Genomic DNA, 16957 nt, shown 5'->3' with positions numbered 1-16957 from the left:
TCTGTCTCTCCCTGTCTCTCTGCCCCCCACTCCCACTCCCACTACCTTTCTTGAAATAAACTTTAAAACAAAAAATAAATAAATAATAAATGTTTATTTACTTATTTTTGAGAGAGAGAATCCCAAGAGGCTCCATGCTGTCAGCACAGAGCCTGATGTGGGGCTGGAACCCACAAACCATGAGATCTTGACCTGAGCTGAAACCGAGAGTCAGACGCTTAACTGATTGAGCCACCCAGGCACCTCTGTAATAGCTGTTTTCTTGGATAATGAAATCTACCCTTTTCTGTCCAGTTAAAGTCCAGTAGTACATATAAAGTGTACTCTGTAGAGTCCTTTTTTGTTCTTGAGTTGAACAGCTTAGAAAACTAGATGGCATACAGGAAGACAGGAAAGGGTTTTAGTAACACATATGTGCTCTTTATTTGATTTCCTTACTTTTGTTTATAAGAAGGTACAGATTTATTATAGAAAAGTACAGATATAAAGCAAAAAGCAAAAAAAAAAAAAAAAAAAATCTCTTCACTTTGAGAAGACCACTAATGTTTTGGTAAATTTCTAGGCTTTTCTCCAGGAATTGAAATATATAACTTTATAGAAATGAAGCTCATATCATCTGTGATATTTTATAAAAAATGTGTCTTAGACATCCACTTATGTTGAATGTGTATTGACTTTTTAAAAGAGGCTTTATTTTTAGAAATAAAATTCTCCTGTTGTGGTTAAGATGTTTCTGGATGTTGTAATTTTCCATTATAGGTGATAGACCTACGAAAAAGGTGTCTCAAATATCTGGATTCTATGGGACAAAAGGGCCACAGGATCTGTGAGATTCTCCTGTAAGTAAAGGCTAAAAAACTTCACTGTTGGGTCATTATGCTCTTGTTAGGTGGTCTATCTTCTATCCAATCCTAGGAGGCTCTGTTGGGTGATGGTCTAATGTTAAGTGAAGGCTATCTTCTCGGTTATTCAGGAATTGACTTGAATTCATCTTCTTGTCGAAAAAGAACCTAATATCTGATCTTAACTGAGAAGTTTTATTTAGTAGCATCATTAGAAACAAGTTTATCATGTGTTATAATATAAAATATATCTTATTAGAATCCTGTGATTTGAATTAGGTTTCTTTGGGATTGATACATTCTTCTGAATGTTCTAAAGAACTGTTAGCTAGGGAGTCTTTTTTTTTATTATTATTATTTTTTATTTTAGAGAGAGAGAGCACGAGTGAGGGAGAGGGGCAGAGGGAGAAAGAGAGAGAGTCTTAAGCAGGCTCCATGCTCAGCTTGGAGCCCAATGGGGACTTGATCCCATGACCTTGGGACCATGACCTGAGCTGGAATCAAGAGTCAGACACTCAGCTGACTGAGCCACCCAGGCACCCTTAGCTAGAGAGTCTTATTTCTCTGATTCTTAAACCCAGTCATGTCCCTGCTTTCCATGATGGTTGGGTTCATCTCATAACCAAGAGGTAACTTTTAAATTCAAGCATATGGATAGTTGTAGTTGTAGTACAAATAGTTGTAGGCAACTATTTCAAACAGTAATTGCTAGAAACCTGCCTTTAAACCATAGCCACTTATTAGCTGTGTAACGTGCTGACATGATTTTCACAGTGAGGAAGTAGTTCACTAAGAGCAGTCTATTTGGAACCCCTTTGGCTCACCAGACACAAATGGGGGTTCTTGTTTGTAATTTTAGTACAGATACTTGGATAATTTTCATAAGGATACTTAAGTAAGGAGCCTTTTAAATGAACGACAAGGAAATTTGTTATTAACAACAGTTCAATTCTCTCTTTTTCAATATTATTTTAGTGTAAAAGATCCTTTATTTATAGGTATTTATCTTGAATAGAAAGTTTAAACAGAAGAGAAAAAAGATTTAAAAAAATCAGAAGATACACCAAATTGTTTATAAAGCAGTTATTTCCTCCTAGTCTGTTTTGTTTAGGATGTATATAAAATGTGCACACATACGTACATGTGCACATACACATGTGTAATATCACATACATAGAAATGTTCTCACTGAAATCATACAGCAAAGTAAGCTGCTGTTACAGTTACAAAAAAGTTACAAAAAAATCATACTTCTGTTACATTCACTCTTCTTCTTTCTCTGCACCCCCCCACCCCCCACCTCCTGTGGGTATCCGAGTTCCTCTCCCTTTCCTGATGCTCCTGGTTCAGCTTTTCTGAACTTTTTTTGTATTATTAGTTCCCCTGCCCAGAGAAAAATTTAATTCCTCCATGGCAAGACAAAATAGTGCTAAGGAATAAGACTTTTTGTTTTGTTGGGTTTAGAGGGCTACAAACCATTGAAATATGTAAGATTTTTGCCTTCCCAGAACCAATTTCTATAGCTTGGGGCTGGTAATGCTCCCACTGAGAGTGCATGCCCTAGCAAACCCATGCTGGTTTACTTTTCATGCAGCTTAGGGTGAGAACCCAGATGCCTGGGTTGAATTTGATGACCCTTGGGAGATCTGGATAAAATTAAATCACTCTTTTTTTTTTTTTTTTTTTTGTAAATAGGTTTTTTTTTTTGTTTATTTTGAGAGAGAGAGTGCACACGTGCACGCAAGAAGGGGAGGAGCAGAGAAGGAGAGACAGAATCTCAGTCAGGCTCTGCACCATTAGCGCAGAGCCTGATGTGGGGCTTGAACCCCCAAACCACAAGGTCATGACCTGAGTTGAGATCAGGAATCAGATGCTTAACCAACTATGCCACCCAGGTGCCCCTTAAATCACTCTTAATACTTAAGTATATATCTCTTAGGAACAAGGAAGTTTCCTTACATAATCACAATGTCATTATCACACTTAAGAACATTAGCAATCAGTCATATGTAACATATGGTTCATGTTCTGGTTTCTTCAGGTATGTTTTATAGTTTTTTCCAAATCCAGGAAGCCAGTCAGGTTCACATATGGACTTAATGTCTTTTTAGTCTAATTTAAAATAGTCTTCCTTTTTTTGTTTTTCATGGCAATGACATTTTTTTTTTTGTTTTTTTCTTTTTGTTTTTCTTTTTGTTTTGAGTCTAGGCCCGTTGTTTTTAATCTATTTATTTATAATTGAAGTACAGTTGACACATAATGGTACATTAGTTTTAGGTGTATAGCTTAGTGATTTGACATCTCTATAGCTATGCTGTGCTTACCACAAGTATATAGGTACCTTCTGTTTTATCTTTCTGTTTAACTTCCAGCATATAGGTAACATACAGTGTTTTATTAGTTTCAGGTGTGCACTACAGCCAACCTAAGTGATTTGACAATTATAGAACATTATTTGTGCACATCACAATACGTGTCCTCTTAATCCCCTTCACCTGCTTCACCCATCCCCCACCACATTTTATGTCTATTGTTAAGTGAGAAAAAGCGAGTTGTAAAATGAAGTCCTTATAAAAATAGGATAAAGTGTATGTTTTTACATTGTGTGTTAGGGGTGGAGAGCTAGAAGAATACACAGCAAACTATTAATAGTAATTACTTCTGGAGTGGCTATTATAAGGTCTTTTGCATATGACATTTTACAGGTTTTAATTTTCTAAAGCATGTACAGTTTTTATAAGGAAAAACTTCAATTTAAAAACCGGAAGCAATCACATTTTTAAAAAAGCTAATGGAGATGGATTTGTGAATAGCATGTCTGTTAACATCGTTTGTAATGTCCTTTGTAATCAGAATGGTAAGTCTCCACAGGCATTCATCAATATATTCCTTCTTTGTTGTTTTTTTAGTCAGTATTTACAGGATGAAAGTAAGACCAAAAGAAATATTGATCTAAATCTTTTAGAGTGGACCCACTACAGCATGAAGCCACATGTAAGTAATGATCCGTCTGTATCTGAAGTGCTTTCTTGCATTTAGTGACAGAGGCCTGTTAGTAGACTTGGCTTCCTCCCTCCCCTCACTCACTCATACCCTTAGGGATGCATTCTCCTGAAGTGTACTCTTAAGAATTATTACCTACTTCTAAATCTTTAGAAAGGCAAGATTTTACTAAGATGTCTGCTTCTTAGCCTTTATTTCTTGTTTAAGTTGTAAACGTTAACTGCATGCTAGCATGTTTCTCAGAAAAGCGAATAGGTTAAAGTCAGCCACGTTTCTTGTTTGGTGCTAATGAAGGTTTAAAGTTCTTGTTACTTCTCTGAGAATTTTGTTTATTTAGATCTTAAGGGTCCCGTGCCACAGGTTCTCAAAAGAGTCAAGTGCGCTGTTTGTGAATACGCTTTGTATTATACTTGCCAGATTTGAATCTCATTCGGGGTTGGAGATTGCATACATGTTGAGTCCTAATGGCTTCTTTTAAAAGTAAGCCACATGAATTCAATGTTAGCCCTCACTGAGCTGTGTATAATGGCTCACCTGTCCCACAGGATTTTCCTTTCTAAGTTGAATGATTTAAAGGTTGAGCCTTGAAATTTCCTGAGGAGAGATATAAGGAGAGTCTGTTAGGACGAATGCCACGTTCGTGTGGGGAACGTGATAAAGAAAACAACTTCTCTTCCTTTGTGTATCGGTGTCCATAGTTCTCCACTCTGTGAGAGCTGCTGTGCTCAGGAGAAAAGCACGAGCTACCTACCATGTGCGTGGGTGTCACACATGTTCAAACAGTCTTCTTTTTTCACAATAATCCTCTGTATTTCTTTGAATAAAAATTAGCTGTTGTCATCTAGAATGTTTTCCAGCAGGGGTTCAGACTCTCTCTTATTATTGTCTTGTGCTCCGCTGAGCCGGCAGCCAAAGTGTGTAGGGTCTGGCCAAGATCAGGGCAGCAGAGGCCTGGGCAGTGTGTGAATTTACCTCACTTAGGTCGGTTTATGATGCCTTTAGCACTACTTGCAGGAAGCTGGGCTCTTGCTTAGGACAAAATTGAGCCATCAGACCAGGATCTTGGTTAGTTAAAGCCTATCAAGAAGCTTTTTTCTTTCTCCTGCTTGTAGTTGTGGGGGTTGAAAGTTTTCATCCTATTTTCTTGGCCAGCGAAGCTAAACCGTGCAGTCTTCAAGTAGGTTCATTGTGTTGTATGTGTTTCTGATTGTGCCACATTTAGCCCTTTTCAGAAAAAAAACTTTTTAATGTTTATTTATTTTTGAGAGAGGGAGAGACCAAGTGTGAGTGGCGGGGAGGACAGAGAGAGACACACACAGAATGCAAAGCAGACTCCAGGCCCCAAGCTGCCAGCACAGAGCCCGACACGGGGCTCAAACCCACAGACTGTGAGGTCATGACCTGAGCCAAAGTCGGAAGCTTAACCGACTGAGCTACCCAGGTGCTCCTTCGTTTAGCCCTTTTCAAAAGTTATAAAGTGCTTCTGAAACCATTCTGACTAGAATTCCTGTTCCTAGTAGTAAACTTTCTTTCAGTTTGGTTTCTTGATATGAGAGCTGAGAGAAGGAATTCTCACTTTGCTTTTTTTTTTCTTTCCAAAAAAATATTTTCTGTGTGGGTCACATACTTCATGTCATGGTTAGGGTTTTTATACAACATAAAGACTGTGTTTGTGTAGTACCTTTAACGTACACCTTTATAATATTGTTTATCCACGGGAATATTTGTAAGAAGTCAAAAGAGTTTGTGTGTGATGAAATTTTATGCCTTTTTCTCCCCCCCCTTTTTTTTTTTTTTTTTTTGTAATTTTAGGAGATTCCTCAACAGTTAAATGGGAGTGATTGTGGAATGTTTACTTGTAAATATGCAGATTATATCTCTAGGGACAAACCTATCACATTTACTCAGGTGAGTGAAGATCCCTCCTCACCTACTTACTTGTTTCTAAACCAGATAAACTTAGAGCATGTTACCAGTGCCTGGGTCACATTAAGGTCTTAATAACGGTGGCTGTGCCACTGTTGTTACTGCCGTAACCCTTGGCCATGGCCCTGCTCTTGCTGGTATCAGGGTTTGTCACTGCCACTGCTCTTATGTTTAGTCTTTGGTGACCAGTGAGACAATTTGCATATGTCTGGACTCTGGAGCTCTCTAACTCCTGAGTATTACTGATATTTCTAGCCAAAGGAGGAGGCATGTAAGATTTTTCCCTCTGGAAAATCAGGCCTCGAGAGAATTTAAGCCACAGGTGTAAGCTGTGACTACAAATACTGCTTTTCCCTTCTGTGCTGGTTCTTTGGGGTTCTCCATTTGGGCAGGGATTATTAGAGTGTGTTGGGAACTCTTGAGAATTAATTTGTAATAGTGGATTCTCGACCTTTGTGTAACTGAAGACAACCCCCTGTAAGACACATCTTTCCTAAAGAGACCTCATTTTGATAAATGTTGTCTACCAAACTGTACTTATTGAATAGGACTAATAACCCTATTTCATGCTTCTAGGGCTCCCATGCTGAATTAAGACAACTCTAGTCTAAAATAAAGGCACTTATTAATTGGTTAGTTTTAGTTTTACTAAGAATAAATGTGTAATTTTTTGCTACAGGTTTCAAGCTATTTAAAATAACTTACGCATCCATGTGTTAAGATGTGTTAGGCCCCTCCAGGTAGGAAAGCCCTAGTTTATAATAAAGTGGTGTATTCATCTTATTATAATGAGACATCAGGAGTACCTCAAGGGTGTGAACTTCTGATTTCACTAAAAAGAGGACTAGTCGAATTACAGGTGATTTGGATTTGTCTTGCGTGCTGCTGCTTTTGAAAATTGGCTCCTGCAGTGATGATCTTAAAGCAGAATATTAAGGCATTCTGTTCTTTGATGCTTCTGAATACAAGGAGTTATTTGCTGTCTGAACCTGCTGACGTGAGGTCTGAAGGGCTGAAGTTGCCATTTGAACAGAATTGACAGTGTACAACATTTGGTAGAACAGAAAATTTTTAATGTTTTTTCCTTTATTTAAATAAAGTTCATGTTGTTTCTCAAAAAAGCAGAAGATACTCATTTTAGAATGTTCTGAAAATGTACGTAAGTAGAAAAGTTTGGTATTATGCCACCACTTGGGTGTTTCCATTTTGGCACATGTTTTTGTGTTATGAGGTAGTTGTTGGAGTCTATGTGTAATTCTGTATCCTGCTCAGATTTTCCTTAGCATGTACAGATGCTTATGATACATGCAATATAATAACATTATAGCCTCATTTTTTTTGGCTTTGTAAGTCTGAACCATGACATGAGAGAGTCAAGGCTATAGAAAGGACATGGGTTATTTACTTGATTACACTTGCAGGTTGACGCTGTGCACGGTAATGTGTAACATACGTGTCGTTTGTGGGTCCTCTGCAGCACCAGATGCCTCTCTTCCGGAAGAAGATGGTGTGGGAAATCCTTCATCAGCAGTTGCTGTGAGAATGCCCCGCCCGGTCCCTCTAGCTGCTGGTGGTTCTTTCACGGAGGACGGATGTTTCCATATACCTCATGCATCGTGGGTTCAACAGTCCCCGCATCGCCCCTGCTGGCTCACAGGTACTGGGCTGTAGGACGCGCACGCAGGCCTCTCCCTGCACCCTGGGCCCGCCTTGGTGCGTGGACCCTGTGTGTGAGCCTGTGCCTGCTCAGAGCCCTGGACTATTCAACCCACACAAGAACAAACGCTAATTAATACTTTTTTTTTTTAAGATTTTTTTTTTTCCCTATGAATGTGGGAAATGCAGGATTTATTCTATGATTTGTTTTTTGTGTGTTTGTTCACGTGTGTTCATTCGCTCACTCATTTACAAACATAATGGCAGTGGCTGTTTGCTGCTGCTCCACAGTTAACTCTGAATTACCTGTTTGAACTATTTATTTTTGAAAGGAATGTTAATCAAGCTCCACTCCCAGCTGAAGATCAGGAGGGGAATCAGTGGGGGGAGGAAGGAAGTGTTAATTAACTTCCCGAAGGCTGGAGCAGAAACTGCCAACTTGAAGCTGGAGCTCTCATTCTTGAGGCTTGGAAGTGCCGGAGAGGAGAAACGCCTTCTCCTTGGGTAGGGCTCTCATTGCCTTTCAGAGGACGTCGGACACCACGGCCTTGGCCTGGGGGCGTGGAAAAGTGGAACGGTGGCCTAGGAACTCTGGCGATCCAGGAGTCTTCAGAAGAGTGGTGGTCATCCTAAAGAGACTGCTCTTTCTGGGAATGAGCTGACTTGGCTACTCTTGAAACTGGATTTGAAGTAACTATAAACCCTAAAGCTTAATTTTCATCCCAGATCTGGTTGAGTATAAACCTCAGAATTGTAAGGGCTGGCCTGGGCTGTTTATTTCAAGAGATACTATTCAATGTAAAAGCTATTTTTCCTCAAAGTTTGTTTTTTTTTCTATATATAAAGCCGAAATTAAGTTTTGTACTCATTAGGATTTACATCCCCCCCATTCCACCCCCATGGAAATTTGGAAGAAAATTTAGTACTTGGCTGTGAGGCTGCCAGTTATACAATAATCTATTTTGCATATGAAAGTTTGTATTTAACTTTTTTGTTCATTAAAAACTTTACAGTGGTTACGCATTTTTAATTTCAGAAAGTTTAGAGTTGGTCAGAACATATTTTGCAAGATCTAGTGCCTAGTGTTGCTTTTTCCGATGTAATAAAGGTTGTCTGGCAGAACCTGAAAAGGATATGCTGAGATGATTTCTAACCCTTCCCTTACTTAAACCTCCCACACTTGCCCTGGTGCACAAAAGCAAGGGGGTGTAAAACCGGGAATATTGGCCACGTGTTCGTGAATCCATGTGTCTGCCATCCGGAGGGCGCGGCCGCTGGTGGCGGAGGCAGGGTCCGGTAGCCGGTTTCCCTTGAGGGGAAGTCTTGGTATGGGACCCGGGGCTGCATTGAACTTGATGTGCCTACTTGACAGGCACACCAGAGGCCGTGTGTTTGATGGTGATGAAAAGAGTGAGCTGCTCGTGCCTCAAGCTTAGGCTGCACAGAGCCCTTTCCTGAGGCTGCTGGAGCTGTACCGGTGAGTCTTGGGATCAGGCGGCTGACACAGCCAAAAAGCCGAGAGATTGACTGGGTCAGCCTTATACTAAAAACCTGGTGCCCGCTTGGCTGTCTTAGGTTTCACCTGAGAATTGAGCACCTTTGTTAAGATCCGTTCTGTGTTGGGTACATCCTGTGAGGAGTGGCGGTTTGTATTCTGTCCCGGTGAGTGACGCAGTCGTGTTACACGAGTATCCCAGGGGCTTCTTTGAGCAGCTTTCACTGAGCTTTCCACTGATGTGTACTCTTCAGGATGGCTCTTAATCTCCCAGGACATCATGAAATCAGGAAGAGCAGAGCGTTAAGCTAGAGAATAGCATTCTAGTTTACCCTGAGTTCCTGGATTTAATAGGAGATCCCACAGGCCGTGCTTCTCTAGGCACTGACCTGTCTCTCTTGGTGCAGAGAAACCTGTTGGTAATAGAATTTTTATATCTAGACAGCTTATGAGAAAAGCAGTCAGGTGATAAAATCAACAGCTGATCTTACTGGTAGCAAATTATCAACATAAAGCCAGTGAGATGTATATATTTTAAACTGCAGTAGTTTGGGGATCTGAAAAAAAGGTAGAATGGACCACCGTTCGTTTTTAGTAGGCAGTCTCTCCTAAAGATTCGTAAAGATGGGAAAAACACACACAAAAACCATTGGTAAGCGTCTTTCATGTTTGAGCTTATTCCAGAGCTGGGATGTGGTGGGAGGGACACGGAGCTGGGGCATTTGGAAGATGTTCTGGAGACCCCCATAGTCTACCTCAGTTGCCTAAGACTGTTAGAACTTCTGATCCTTTCCTCTCCTGAAATCCTAAGCACAACTTGGGGAGTGCACGTCGAGTGGTGGATGTTTGCCTGCACTGTAAGGAGTTGCTGGGTGCTGGGACCGTGGTGTGGGTGTAAGAGAATGTGTCCCTAGAGATCTATTGAACCTCAGATACAAATAAGATCAATTTAAGTCTGTGATAACCTTAGTACTATAGTTAAGCTACATAGTTTAAATTGGCTTTTGTGAACTAATTGGAAACCTGATCTCTAGTTACTTTGAGGAAAAACTCTAAGCACCTAATATTCAAACACTTGGTACTTGTTTGTAAGTCTGAGATCTAGCTGGCTATACTGCTTTGATAACTTCTTTTTCTTTTAATTCACCTAACATATACAAGGAAATGTTTGGGTGTATTGAAATAGGTATTGATTTTATCTATTTACCAATAGATGAATAGGTATTTTATCAAATCAGTAGGTGTTGATTTTAACTCATTTACCAATAAATTCATGTCTTTAGTTCAGTGGCTTTCAATTTTTTTTAAGGCAAAAATTTTTTTGGCATTTTTTATTGTGACCAGTACACAGTGTGTGTGTGTGTGTGTGTGTGTGTGTGTGTGTGTGTGTGTGTATGTGATTATATATATATATATTTATGTGATTATATATATATATTTTTTTATGTGATTATATGTGGACACAAAAGTCTCACAAAGACATTACCCTTACTAAACTCTTGAGTTTTATTTCAGTTTTTAAAAAAGTGTACTTTGTGACCACCACGCTGATTTCTCAACACCTGGTAGAAATCCAGTTTAAAAAACATGGCTCTAAATCACCTGACGGCAGGATGCAAATTATATTTAAAACTATAAAGCTTGAGACCACAAAAATATAATAAGTTTGGGACTATTTTGAGATGAATCAATCTAAGTCTAGGAAAAATGGGCCAGAAGCTTTTAGATTCTCAATGTAAGTATGGAAATAGTCCTTTTTCTTCAGGTTTATATGTTGGCATTTCCTAAAATACGTTAAATACAAGTCCTATTACTACTATGTAGGATGTAAAAGAAGAGGTTCTGTGGCCCAAAGAATGTGTGTGACCCATGTCTTTTCCTCCTGGAATGCCTAGCAAACAACAGATTAATGTCTTAACCTCACATTTCTGAAAACTTGGACATTGAACCCTTCTTTGTGTGACACCTGTGGAACTGTTCTATGGAACACATTTTGGAAAGTGTCAGGAGAAGTAATATAAAGTTCTTAGAACTTTCAACAATACATTGGCAAGGGAAGCACTGTCTCCCCCACCCCCCACTGCCTCTTTAGGGCATATGGTGATCATAAAGTCTGTAGCCACACTTTTATTTTTCTTTAATTGTATCAGTAATAGGTGTTCATAGTAGAAAAATGAAATGCTGATAAAAGGTAAAGAATAAGAATTCTGCAAACTCACCATTCAGAGTTAATAACTGAATATTAACATTTTGGTATATATCCTGGCCTTTGGTATACTGCCCCTTCTGATATGTGTAAATAAAGGTGTGAGTTGTACCTGTTCACACGTATATTTTATTAACAAATAATGGAATCATACTCTATATGGCTATATAACTCCTTTTCTACTTAATTTATCTTGAACATATTTTCAGGTCAATAAATATTGACATCATTTAGTTGCTGCATAGTGTTCTAGAATATGGCTATAACATAATTTACTTTATCCAGTATTGTTGCACCATCTGGCACCATGTGTGGGTTATTCTCTTAGGAGAAATTCCTAATTAAAATTTTGGAGTTAAGGTTAGGTGTATTTTAAAAAGTCACCTGTTGGTGTTTTGACTTATTTCTGCTTGCACAAGATGATGATCTGTGTCTCCACTGATTTTTTTTTTTTTTAAGTTTATTTTGAAAGAGCGAGCAGGGCAGGGGCGGAGAGAGAGGGAGAGAGAGAGAATTGCAAGCAGGCTTCACATTGTCAGCACAGAGCCCAAAATAGGGCTCGATCCCACAAACCATGAGATCATGACCTGAGCTGAAATCAAGAATCAAAGGCTTAACAGACTGAGTCACCCAGTTGCCCCTCCACTGATTTAAGTCTTGTAATATTTTTCATGTGTAGATCTTCTGGATAAGTTCATTCTGAGACATTTACTGTCTAATTTTAGTGGACAATTTTACGTTTTTTCCAACTACTTTACAAAAAACTTTTTACTACCGGAATCCTAAGACCTACACAGTCATCACCCCCTTTTCAGCAATTATTAAAATATGACTAATCTTGATTTACTTTTTCATAGGGGAGGGAAGAGTCTGGAGTATTTTAAAGCAAAACCCTAACATCTCATTCTACCTAACCACTTAAGGATGTCTCCCTAATAATTAAAAAAAAAACAAAAACAAAAAACTGTCATTTTCACATCTAACAAAATAAGGATTTGCTAATATCATCTAATAGTTCATATTCAAATTTTCCTGATCCTTTAACAAATGTTTTATTATGTTTTTCTAATGAGGATATACAGTGGGCTGAATGGTGTTCCCCCAAATGATAGGCCCATATCCTAATCCTTGGAACCTGTGAATATTACCTTCTGTGTCAAAAGATGACTAAGTTAAAGGACTTGAGAAAAGGAATTTATCTTGGATTATCTGGGTGGGTCCTAAGTGCAATCAGAGGGCTTATAAGAGATTGAGTTTTTTGTTTTTTGATTTTTGAATGTTTATTTTTGAGAGAGAGAACACAAGCAGGGGAGGAGCAGAGAGAGGGAGACACAGAATCTGAAGCAGGCTCCAGGCTCTGAGCTGTCAGCAAAGAGCCTGACGCGGGGCTCGAACTCACAAGAGATCATGACCTGAGCTGAAGTCAGATGCTTAACCAATTAAACCACCCAGGCGCCGCAAGAGACTGAGTTTTGAGACAGAAGAAGAGGAGGTATTAAAATGGGCCTAGGCAGTGTTTATATTTTATGCCCACTTTTGTGGAAAAAAATTCTGTTTACACATCTCTGAAACAAAATCTGGAAAAAGATACCAAGTGTTAATAATGGTGGTCTGGATAGGCTGTTAGTTTCTACTTTGTAAACCTGTTTTTGGAGTTTAAGGGGAAAAAAAGAGGCAATAAGACTACAGAAGCCTCTAGAGACTGAGGTGATGCTACCACAAGCCAAGGAAGCCTGGAGCCACCAAAGCTGGAAGAGCCTTCCACAGAACAATGCCCTGCTGACACCTAGCTTTTGGACTTCTGGCCCCAGAACTGTGAGAGAATAAATTTGGGGTAGTTACAGTGGTATCAGAAATCTAATGAAGGTTCCAGATAAGATGTATACATTGTCTTTGATTATGGTAGCTCTTGAGACTCTTATTCAGCAATAGTCTCCCTCCTTGTACTATTATTTGAGAAACTGGGTTTTCCTGTGGAAGATCCCACATTCCAGATTTGGCTTATAGCTGCTTGGTAGTGTTTGACAATTTCCACCAAGCACTTGTATTTCATATAAACTGGTTAAGTTTAATCTAGAGGCCTGATTGGATTCAGGTTGAATTGGATAAGGACACTTCATTAGTGTCCTGTTGTACTGAATCTTGTGGCACAAAATGTCTGGTGTTTAGCGGTGCTAAGATTGTGAGCTGTGAGGTCGGGCTGTAAGGGTTCCTATCCGTCTTTCTCGTCTTGGTTTTAAATTTAATTGCCGACCCATTATTTCTTGAAGAGGCCCAAAATGGTACTTTACAAATTCTATCATTGCCTCTGTGTTTACCGAATTCTTGAATTCTTCTGTAAAAGAAACTTATTAACTATTTGGTTACCCTGAGATGCATTTCATACAGGAAAGAATGTATGTTTTGACTCATTATTACTCTTTGATGTTCAAATTGCCTTATTTTAGGTTTCCGTGTCCTTGTGACAGAATCCCACAAGTCTGATTGTGATGGCTTTCTTGCTTAACTGGTATGATAAAGGCTCATCTTACACATCTCCTGCTCCAGACCTGGAATTGGCCATTTATTGAAGGATTTCTTTTAGTGAGAAATGTTAGAGACCAGAATTTGGGCACTATTAATGCTGATTACTACTGGGTTAACTTGTGTTTCTAGGCCTTTACTTTTTCTTCAAAGGGAAAAAGTGTTCTACTGATTTCCAATTCCAAGGTAAGAGTATCAGATTTTTCTTGATTTTATATTGTAATCTTGAAAATCTTGGTTGCTAACAACATCAACATAATTGTTTTACCCCGTAGTATACTTAAATAATTTCAAAATATCAATACCAGCATAACAACTAACTAGGCCACTAAATACAGCTTAAGATTTCTTTGCAATTCTTTTATTTTTAGGCCATGTCTCACTAGAGATTCACAGTGAAAATACCCTCTTAAAGTCACTTACTTTTTTCTCCCAGTAATTATGCCATCAACTTGATACACAGTTGGATTAATTCGTTCTTGGTGTTGAGAGATTGCTTTTTGCTTTGTTTTTTTAATTATGTAAAACAAACATTAGTCCAAGAGCAAAACTATATAAGATACATTCACAGTTTACTTGCCTCACCTGTTCACTTTCCTTGTCGAGATAACTCGTTAGCTTTCTTTTCTTTAAGTAGGCCTCATGCCCAGCACAGAGCCCAACATGGGGCTTGAACTCATGACCCTGAGATCAAGATCTGAGCTGAGATCAAGAGTCAGATGCTTAATTGACTGAGCCACCCAGGTGCCTTTAGATAACCTGTCATCTCTTAATCTTCGTGTTTTTGAAAATATAGCTAGACATATATGCATTCATAATTCTTTTTTACACTAGTAAAAATACCACGTTAAAAATACTTATGCTTGGGGTGGTTAAGCGTCCAATTCTTGATTTTGGCTCACAGTTCCCATGAGTTTGAGCCCCACAGCAGGCTCTGCACTGACAGCACGGATCCTGCTTAGGATTCTCTCTCCCCTACCTCTCTCTGCCCTTCCCCTGCTAGCACGGTCTCTCACTCTCTCTCAAAACCAATAAAACATTAAAAAATAACCACATGCTTGATTTTTCAAAAAACTTCTATTTTACAAAATAAGTTACCCCTCATTCTTCAGTTTTTTTATAGCTTCAAAATAACCCATTGTTTCAGGAGGCTGTGCCTCATTACCAGTCCCCTCATGATGGATGTTTAGGCTATCAATCTTTTTTTGGTACAAATAATGCTGCAGTGCAGGTGCCTTGTGCCTGTCACTTTCTGTTTTAGCTGACCTCTCTTTGGGATAGATTCCTAGAAGTGGAATTTCTGGGTCAAATACCTAGCATATGTAATTTGCCAAATTTCCCTTCTCAGGGATAGGTAGCATCGTGTGTGTCACCTCATAGTCTTATCTACAAAGCCTCAAATATTTACTATTTACAAAAAAGGGTTGCCAACCCCCTTATTGCAATCCTTAAGGTCTGGCCAGCCAGCAGAGAGCCCATGGGGGGAGGTCGTGGAGGTAGTTTTCAATGGGCCAGGGTAGCAGTGGCCCAGATCTCGTGCTCAGTCATGTGTCCACACGGTCTGCCAGGGAAGGGTGACTAGGAGACAGTGGGGTTGGGTGTCTACAAAGAGGAAACCATGGATTTTGGTTCTGCAGCCAGCACCTTGTCACAGTTATCAATTTTGTCCTGTTTATGACACTTTGACGCCCCCCCCCCCCCCCCGCACCCTTTCCTCATATATATATTTCATACATTTTTGGTCTTTGTTAACGTAAGTTTTGGGATTTTATTATTACTGTATTTTGCTGCCTCTTCAAGGGTAATGTTGATACTGAAATTGCTTTAAACTTAGTTATAATTGTAGATTTGCAACAATTTAAGCATTTCTAGTTTAATTGGTTTCGATGCTTTTAGTCTTTTTTAAACATGGGTTTTATTTGGCTTTAGTTGGAAACCTTTTCACATATTTTTAAAGACATAGGAATATTATCTGAGCCCCTGCAAACAGAACTTTTTTGAAGTTTTCACACTTGAAAGATGACTGGGTATTCAAATTCTCGAGTCACGGCCCTTTTTCTTCTCAAAACGTGCTTTCTGGCACTCTGTAGTGGAGCAGAGAGAGCTGAAACTAGCTTCATTTTTGCTTGTTATTTTGTTTTGTAAATCATTCTTTTGGGGTCTGTATCCTATTAGAATTTTAGTACTATCCAAAAATATATGCCAGAATCTATCTAGGTCCAAATCTCTTTGTCTGGTTGTATAAAGATACTGCTTTGTTGCTATAACAAAGATCATAAAATAGCAGTGACTTAAAAACCAGTTTTCTCTCTCAGGTACCGATTTGAGCCTAAGCCCTCCAGTCTGATGTAGCAGCATCATAATGTCAAGAGCTTTCCTTCACACTTGGCTGCCACTTTGCATTTTAAGGTGGCCTTTCCTACTCCATCCCTGCTCTCACCTCCACATCTGCATTCCGCCCCACGGGAAGTGGGAAGTGGTGGGTACATCCTGGAGATGGCAGGTATGCATTGTTTTTCTCTTTTAAGAAAGTGGTTCCATGAAAACCAGACCATGGCATGCATTGAAGGTTGTACGTATAAGCTATACGGAACCACTATAGTTCTGTAGAGCTTATAATTATTGTCAGTTTCCCTTTGCTTTTTGTTTAGTTGGTTTTCTGTTTTTGGTGCTCTTTTCATCATTTTTGATATTTAACCGATGGAGCCACCCAGGCACCCGATCATTTTGTTCAATATTTAACAAGAAACCATGAGAAGAAACATTGATCGCTGGTAACCAGTAGGCTTTTTTTTTTTTTTTTTAATGTTTATTTTTGAGAGAGAGAAAGAGAGACAGAGTGTGATGGGGAGGAGCAGAGAGAGAAGGAGACACCGAATCCGAAGCAGGCTCCAGGCTCTGAACTGTCAGCCGAGCCTGATGCAGAGCTCAAACTCAAGGTGAGATCATGACCTGGGCCGAAGTTGGATGCTTGACCGACTCAGGCACCCAGGTGCCCCACCAGAAGCCATTTTTTACTTGGAAGGACTTTGTTATGCTTAAACTTTTAAAGTTTATTTATTTTGAGAGAGGGAGAGAGAGTGTGTGTGTAAGAGGGGGAGGGACAGAGAGCAGGAGAGAGAGAGAGAGAGAGGGAGAGAATCTGAAGCAGGCTCCACACTGGCAGCACAGAGCCCAACACAGGGCTCAACCCATGAACCATAAGATCATGACCTCTGAGCTGAAACCAAGAGTTGGATACTTAACGAACTGAGCCGCCCAGGTGCCCCTAAACTTTTATTTTATATATAAGGAGACAGGTCTCCA

The 16957-nt window shown here is 39.4% G+C and overlaps 1 protein-coding gene across 4 annotated transcripts in view; it reads left to right on the top strand.

Moving 5' to 3' along the window:
* SENP2 (SUMO specific peptidase 2) overlaps nucleotides 1-8557 on the top strand; it is a 31247-nt gene extending 22690 nt beyond the window's left edge. For all 4 annotated transcript variants that reach the window (XM_019463414.2, XM_019463417.2, XM_019463416.2 and 1 more), the window contains exons 14-17: nucleotides 760-839; nucleotides 3752-3836; nucleotides 5658-5753; nucleotides 7249-8557. In XM_019463414.2, coding sequence (XP_019318959.1) covers nucleotides 760-839; nucleotides 3752-3836; nucleotides 5658-5753; nucleotides 7249-7311 — 324 coding nt within the window. In that variant the 3' untranslated portion in view covers nucleotides 7312-8557. The remainder of the gene's footprint in view (nucleotides 1-759; nucleotides 840-3751; nucleotides 3837-5657; nucleotides 5754-7248) is intronic.
* Nucleotides 8558-16957: the final 8400 nt, after the last annotated feature.

The sequence above is a fragment of the Panthera pardus genome, unplaced genomic scaffold (genome assembly GCF_024362965.1).
Source record: "Panthera pardus isolate Hobbes unplaced genomic scaffold, ASM2436296v1 HiC_scaffold_16, whole genome shotgun sequence".
NCBI lineage: Eukaryota > Metazoa > Chordata > Mammalia > Carnivora > Felidae > Panthera > Panthera pardus.
Note: the sequence above shows the minus strand (reverse complement) of the source record. Positions and strands in the feature narration are given on the sequence as shown.